Raw genomic sequence first — 7,370 nt, 5'->3', positions numbered from 1 at the left:
CTGGTGCACTCGTTACAGCTCCCCAGAGCACCTACTCTCCTATCCCGCTAAGTCGCGTCACAAACAAATTCAGCGGTGACTTTTGATCAAAAGAAACTCAGCCTAAGCCTTCAACTTGAGGCATCATTACCAGAGAGAAATGCAGTCGCAGAGCTCTTCAGAGAAGATTTCTACTCTGCCCATTAGATAAACCTGTGTACAAACTGCTGAGATTAGCTGGAGATTTTTTTTCTTCTTTCCAGCTAAAGAGAAAGCTAAGGGGACCCTTCCCATTCCAGTGTGCAAACACGTTACCTGCTCATCACTCGAGCCATGCGGGTCATATCATCTTTGCAATACATCTCTTGAATTCTGCAGCTTTGGGAGAAAGCAGTATTGGCCTTATACGTGCGACTTCCTTGCTTACACTGATGGCTGCTCCATTTCTCTCTAGCTGACACTCAAACTAGAGCCGCACAGCAATACCCTGAAATGTTTTTGTGACTGGCACAGTCAGTTTTGGTGACTCTCAACTCAGAAGTTGTGGAAAAAGTTTCCAAGTTTGTCAATCTGGGACAGTTCATCAAATGAAAAAGTTTCAGCAGAGTTAAACTGAATTTTCAATGAGAAAAGCTGGGAAATTTAGACCAAAAAAGATTAAGAGGGTGGTTGGGTATTTAAATGGAGCCAAACTGGTTTGTGTTTTTTTTCCAGTTTGTTATTTGCAAAGATTTGAGATACCAACTTCTCATCCTGAGCCAGGATCAGGATGTGTTGGCGGCAGGGGAAGAGTTCAAGTCTGCAGTTCCCCAGGGACACGAAATCTGCTCCCCAGCCAGCCCTGCTGCCAAGCCCAGGTGGATGCCACGCTGCAGCGCTGGATTAAAATATCCTACTCTTCTTCTGCGGAGTTTCGCTCCAAATCCCATCTGTACTGCACAGACCCACCTTCTGCACCACAAGCCAGTTTCTGAAGTTGGGGTAAATGAGCAGAGCTCTGTAGTTCAGCGCAGCCTCCAGCCCACCACTGCAAACCTTGGGCTTTGTTCGGTTCGTGAGCTGCTACCACTGCAGCTTGCCAGCAGAGCTGTCTCACCTGGGTCCTGGAAGAGACGTGGCGTTTACCAGCTGCATTGGCTAAGGGGTGTGATCTTCTCATGCTGTAGCCAAGTTGTACCAGGAAAGCACAGGGCAATGCTTGACCAACTGCGATTTTGTTCTGCCAAAGAACACGATGAGACAATGCTCTGTTCTTCCCCCAGCCCATATGGGACCTTCTCCTATCAAAGTCTGTTAGTCAAAGTCCAAGAATGATGCTACTGTTGTAGACAAGCGATTGATTTGAGGTCTTGTATTACTAAGAAGGCAAAGTTGCTTTCAGCAGGGAAGTTTGGGAATACAGCTTCCTCCCAATGCTCATTTTGATTTCTACCTAGGCATGAAGCCCAGTGCTGAGCATTAAACTGAGGGCACCTTGGCCAACTGAGACGGTATGTTTTATCCTAACACTTGTACAGCTAGACTCATGTTCTTTAGGAGGAAGGTCTGGCTGTACAGGCAGAAAGATATGAAAAATAGTCCTGAGACTTTACACTAAATGCTAAACTCTTCTGTAAAATCTTTGGCATAAAACCAAATACCTGGTAGTGAGGGTGGCTGGACACAAATGGCAGCAGGTGTCTCATGGATGTCCGAGTTTGAGACCATAAAGTTCAATGACCTGAATGCCAAAGCACTTTTACTGCATTATATACATTTGCATCACACACACTTACTATCAGTGCAAGCATAAAAGTAACTTAGGGCCTGATTCAAAGTCCATTAAAGTCTGTGGCAGGGGTTTGCAACCTTCAGCCCATGGGCTGGAGCTGCACCATGCCATCCATCCCCTCTGCAACACTTCCCTCTCCTTACCTGAAGTGTAAATTCAGACTGACGGAGCACCATCGCACTGACTGGGACTGGCAGAGGGAACAAGCCAAGGAGATCACCCACTTGTGAGAAAGGAAAGGGCGGAGGCCAAGAGTTTAAACACAAAGAGGAGGATGCCACAGCTGTCTATGCTTGTTTAACCCCTTTAACAACCACCAGTGTAGGAATGCGTGTGCAAGTCACAGAACTAGGAACTAAAGGGGACCTTGAGGTTAGAAAAGCAGGCAATAAAGGCAGATAAGAACAAAAGAAGAGGAATGTGTAAGCGTGGGCCGAGGTGCAACTTGGGGCAAAGGATGGCATTCAAGTAAATGATTACAGTGCACATTTGCAAGACTGACCACACCAACAACCCGGAACAATTAAGTCTGGACAAAGCACTCAAGGGCAATGGCAGGGAACAGCCCCGTGTTGGCAGGGAGGTGGACAGCAAGCCTGTCTGTTCTCTCCATTTCTGTTGCTTATGAAAACCACCTGAAAAACGTACCTTGCAAAGCTAAAGTCCACTCCCAGACAAGGAGATGAGCTCGCCGCTGGAGGCACTGGCAATTCCAGCTATGCATTCCCATTGTGTGGCCTCAGACGCAAGGACTTGTACCATCATGTTCAGATTAACACACAGAGGTGCGAACCTGCTGGAATCTGCTTTTCTCTGTGCCACACATCTGAATAACACTGAGAGACCGTTTCATCTCCAGTGGGGAGAAAGGGATCCCTGTTTTGAGGGTGAAGAATATACAAGTTTACCTGCACAATATGCTTCCCACATCTGCATGTTTAGAAACAATTTCCAGGCAGAAGCATGTTCTCTCTATTACCAAGTTGTTTTATAAATGAAGCTACAAATTAGGAGAGTAATAAACCCTACAAAACCAGAAAAGAAAAAAAAGCATGTTGGGATATAGTCATTGGGTTGGATTCTTTTCTGTCGCATGTTCTACATTTGAGCTTTTCCTGATTTACAGCGGTGTGAATGAGAGCAGAATCATGCCCAGCCACCAGCCACAGCAGTGGGTCAGGGGCAGACACTTCGCAGGGTTAGGGCTCCTTACCCCGCAAAAGGGGGAGGATTTGCAAAGCAACCCGGGACAGAGCGAACCGCAGCGATTAGCTATGTCATTGCTAGGATGGCTCCAGCTGTTGGCTGCGGCTTTTATTTAAAAAGGATGTGGCTTCTCTGTTCATCTGTGTGGGGACACAAGTGACCTCCAGCCAGTGGAGCAGCAGCGCCCTTTGAAGAAAACACCCACAGTTGCTGAGCTGCTAGTCCTTCATTAGCAGTCAGCTACCAAATTTTGGTGGGTGGCGACTCACCCCAACAAGAAGGGTCCAGGTTCTCGCATACTGACACCTTCTCACACGGGCCTATATAAATCATTGCCAAATCTGAAGAGGCGTTCTTGGACAGCAGTTCATTTCAGCTGGATCACCAGGATTAAAGAAAGGAAGCTCAAACCCTTACATTTGGTAACGTTTAAACATCTTCAGTAATGTCATTTTCTAGAAGTGACAAAACGGCTAACCTAGAAGTGCTGAAAAACAAGTGAAGCACAAGTTGGAGTTGAAGGAATTTTCTGAACCTTCTCGATGAGCTCTTATACATCTAGGAAAGAAAAGGGGAAGAAAGCATCTGGGCATCAGAAATACCCGTGATGAAAAGGAAAGTATGTTTTAACCAACGCAGGTGTGTCAAATGTGTTTCTCAGACGGCCGAACTGTTTTTAAGGTCTCTGGGTCCATCATTATCAATCTGCTGAGGTCAACGGGAGGTTCTCCAAAAGAACAGGGTTAAAACATAGCTGGGTGTAGCAGCTAAGCTTTATCTAGTGCCTTAATGGAGCACCTTGTCACAGCACCCAGCGTCACCCAACGGGAGACCAGGCAGTCTTCAAGACTACTGCTGCTTTGGGTTTTTCCCCTCTTCCTTCTCTTTTCTTTGGGTGCAGTAAGACAAACTTTATCCAGAGGTAGATAAAAGCTAAATTACAGTGGCTTGGCTTTCTTTCACTGGCATGTGGTAAATCACCAGCCCCTTTTACCTCGTGGTGACTAGCTGGTCTGTCCATACCCTTTTTTCTTCTCTACAGCCATCCTCCTGCAACAGGGATCACTCTTGGTCCTTACTCTCTCCTACCTCTCATGCAAACAATGACACGGCTCACATTCACGTTAAAGTGCAATCAGCTGGCTTCCGAGTTGACATTGCCAACATCTTTAAAGAAGGAGGGGAGGGGCACCAAGTTTTAACATCTCTCAGCCTGTTTCAGGCAATCAGGAGACTCAAGCAGACATGGCTTAGAGTCGATACTGGGCTCACAGCTATTTATAGCCAATAAAGCTAGAGGCTCCCTGCTCCCCCCCCCCCCCCCCCCCCAATTAAAATGCAGAGGTCCAGCACCTAGGCCATGAATTTGATGCTTCTGCTCCAGGCCCTGAAACATTTCATCATCCTAGAAGTGACCTTTCCATGTTTCATTTGAAGATTGTTTCCTTTCATTGTACCATTCCTCTCCTGGCTTCTTGTGAATGAGACCCAGCTGCAACTGCAATCCTTTAAACTGAAGTCCCATGAAGAGGTCTGATTTTCATAAAATAAAATATTGGCACAAGACCTCTTTTTAGTTGGCCTTTAATAAAATGCACTGTGCTGCTTGCTTGTGTTGTTCCTTCTGTAAGTCTCCGAGCTTGATTTTCAGTTCCCATCTTTCCTCTCAATACAGTGATCGCGCTCTTATTCAGCGGTGGGAAAGGTAATGCAGCTGGGTCACTTCTACTGAAATGTAACCCGAGGCCAGAAAGGCCTTCACTTGCCTGAGAAACGTGTAACGGCAGGGGCCTGGTCAAGCAGTTACCTACCTGTGAGAAGAATATAACTAGTGTCATTTCTGTGAAACCACAAATATTTATTTTTAATGAAAAAATACTGAAAGTGTGCCACAGTGTCCATATATTCATCTGAATAGTACAAAGATATGTATTTCTGAGAAAAAAGTCTTAACACTGTAGAAAATAAATGTGGTTCTTAAATTATGTCAAAAGAAACCAGTAAAAAAAGCAATGTTTTATACACTGGAATAAAATGAAACAATTAGTCAGAGGTAATAATAAATTATAATTACAGTATCTCAAATATTTGTTTCATGCTTTTTCAGCATTAGTTTCTAAAGTTATGTGTAACATACCCTTGAAGTTAGCAGTCAAAATGGTCTTTCAATGAAACTGTGAGTAACATGTTGTGGATCTGAGTGAGTCCTAGAAAAATGACACCACTGGTTGTTATTTACTGATACATAAAACATAGGGAACATGGCAGTTTTAGGTTTGTATCCCACATATATTTTGTTAATGGAAGTTAATTTCATTTTAGTCAAGTAATCTTCATACTTTAATGAACTAAACAGCAATTACGGTCATTTGCAAGTATGTTACCCGAGCACATTGCACCAACAATGCTCGTGTGATGCTACAGACTGTAGTGACGTTTTGTACAATCAAAATGACAAGAGCCTGGAGTCATTTTAGGGTCTAATTTAGCACTGTTTGAAAGTATAAAGTGCTTTTAAATGCAGATCACTTTTGCTCTTCAGAAACAGGGAAAAATCCAAACATGCACTTAAACCTGAAACCTCCATGCCTCAAATACTGTGTTTTAAATAGTAAAATGTCAGTTTTGTGTCATTTTTTGCAAAATTTCCCTCAATCAAAAAAAAAAAAAAAAAATAGTAGTCAAATAGGGCCTAAATTTGATTTGTGTCGTTCTCTTCTTGGTCTTGTTTATACATGAAGGTTAACAGGAAGAGGGCGATATCCAGAGAGGACCAATAGGCAGTGTGTGATGTTACTGCAGACCAGTATCTGCTCTCCACGAGACCTTCCCTGAGTTCAAAATCAATCCTGTGCTCCAGTTCCACTAGAAATGAAACAAACAAACGAAAAAAGAGTCAGTGTTCATACAATCAGATTTCAACAAACCCACCCACATTTTCCCTTCATTGCCAGTTTGCAAAATTCCCTAACCCTAGAATCTACTAGCGTTATCTAACTGCGTGCGCATTCGCGCAATGAAGACGCACTATCCAAAACTGGTGAATCGCTCATGCAGAAAATGCTAAATCTGGGGAGAAAAGTTTTAGAACAGCCTCTTTTTCCCTTGTATGCATAAATCAATAGCCCCTAGAGTCTTACAACAAGCACGAGGCCAAGATTTGCAGAAACGGCTGGAGTGGAATTGGCTGTTTTGCTCTTCAGGGCTCCAAGCGGAGTCATCTGAAAATGGCCGGGATTTTAGGAAGTGGTCTGGAAAAAACCCCCACCAGCTCTTTAAGTAGGGTTGGAAAGGTGATATATAGCTGTGATAGTCCAGGAAACACAGAAGCAAAGATTTGTTGTTCTTCTGTCTTTTTGACAGACTGTACAGTTGGTTACCTTCTTTGTTACGATCTATGAATCTCTGAACATCTACGGAGAGATGTTCGAAAACATTCCAGGCACAAAGTGTCTTTTCTTTGGGTCTCTTTAAGGCATTCTCAATTAGGCGTAAAAAAATAATACAACAGATCCCATGTCCCAAGGCTCTGCTAAAATCTGTCCCTACACACCAAACCTGTTCTCTGAGGTCTTGGACACATTCATTTGTAGTGCTACAAAAATAAGGTGTGATGTGGGCATGCACATGTGCACGACACCTGTCTGGAGGGCCACAAAGTCGTCCCAAAGGCGCACTGTCCAGGCAGGGAGCGATAGGGGGCTGCTCCTTTATTCCCGCTCCAAGCCAGGGGGGGCCCCGTCTGTGAGCTGGACCCTTGGCAGCAGCCCACCCCCTTTTCAGTGAAGGGGGACGGGCCATCAGGGACCAGCTGGCAGCTGCCACCAGGAACAACTGTTAAGACAATCCCCTTGGGTTGGAGGGCTGCTCTCCCCAACTTCCCTCAACCCCTCTCCCCTGCTGCCTGTTGGCAGTGGGGGACTGTGTCTGGCTGGCTTCCCTGGACAGCTGAGAAGCAGCCACCTCCCTGCTAGGCCCCCCTCCAGCCCCGGGGGAGGCACACCTGGGCCAAGGGTTAGCGAGGATTTAGTTAGGGAGCTTCTGGAGGGACTGGACGTATTCAAGTCAGCTGGTCCGAATGATCTCCACCCTAGAGTACTAAAGGAATTGGCCGAGGTCATTGCAAGACCCCTGGCACGGCTTTATGAGCACTCGTGGTGCTCTGGAGTGGTGTCGGAGGACTGGAAGAGGGCCAACGTGGTTCCCATCTTCAAAAAAGGGAGGAAAGAGGACCCGGGAAACTATAGGCCAGTTAGTCTTACCCTAGATCCTAGGCAAGCTGTTCGAGAAAATTATTCTAGCACACATCCGGGAGGAGCCAGCAGGGGACTGCATGCTTAGGGGCAACCAACACGGGTTCATCAGTGGCAGGTCCTGTCAGACTAACCTGGTGGCCTTTTACGATCAGATCACC

The 7,370-nt window shown here is 45.5% G+C and overlaps 1 protein-coding gene and 1 long non-coding RNA gene across 2 annotated transcripts in view; one reads left to right on the top strand and one right to left on the bottom strand.

Moving 5' to 3' along the window:
* Positions 1–4,797: 4,797 nt before the first annotated feature.
* DDHD1 (DDHD domain containing 1) overlaps positions 4,798–7,370 on the bottom strand; it is a gene marked incomplete at its 5' end in the record, with an annotated part of 122,719 nt that continues 120,146 nt past the window's right edge. Inside the window, one exon of the mRNA XM_019528283.1 lies at positions 4,798–5,821. Within this exon, the coding sequence (XP_019383828.1) occupies positions 5,649–5,821 (173 nt within the window). The remainder of the gene's footprint in view (positions 5,822–7,370) is intronic.
* LOC109286652 overlaps positions 5,828–7,370 on the top strand; it is a 3,125-nt gene continuing 1,582 nt past the window's right edge. Inside the window, exon 1 of the long non-coding RNA XR_002094647.1 lies at positions 5,828–6,526. This is a non-coding gene — a long non-coding RNA (uncharacterized LOC109286652). The remainder of the gene's footprint in view (positions 6,527–7,370) is intronic.

The sequence above is a fragment of the Gavialis gangeticus genome, unplaced genomic scaffold (genome assembly GCF_001723915.1).
Source record: "Gavialis gangeticus isolate Ggan-Ray unplaced genomic scaffold, GavGan_comp1, whole genome shotgun sequence".
NCBI classification, from domain to species: Eukaryota; Metazoa; Chordata; order Crocodylia; family Gavialidae; genus Gavialis; species Gavialis gangeticus.
The sequence above is the reverse complement of the archived record's forward strand: the minus strand, read 5'-3'. Positions and strand labels throughout refer to the sequence as shown.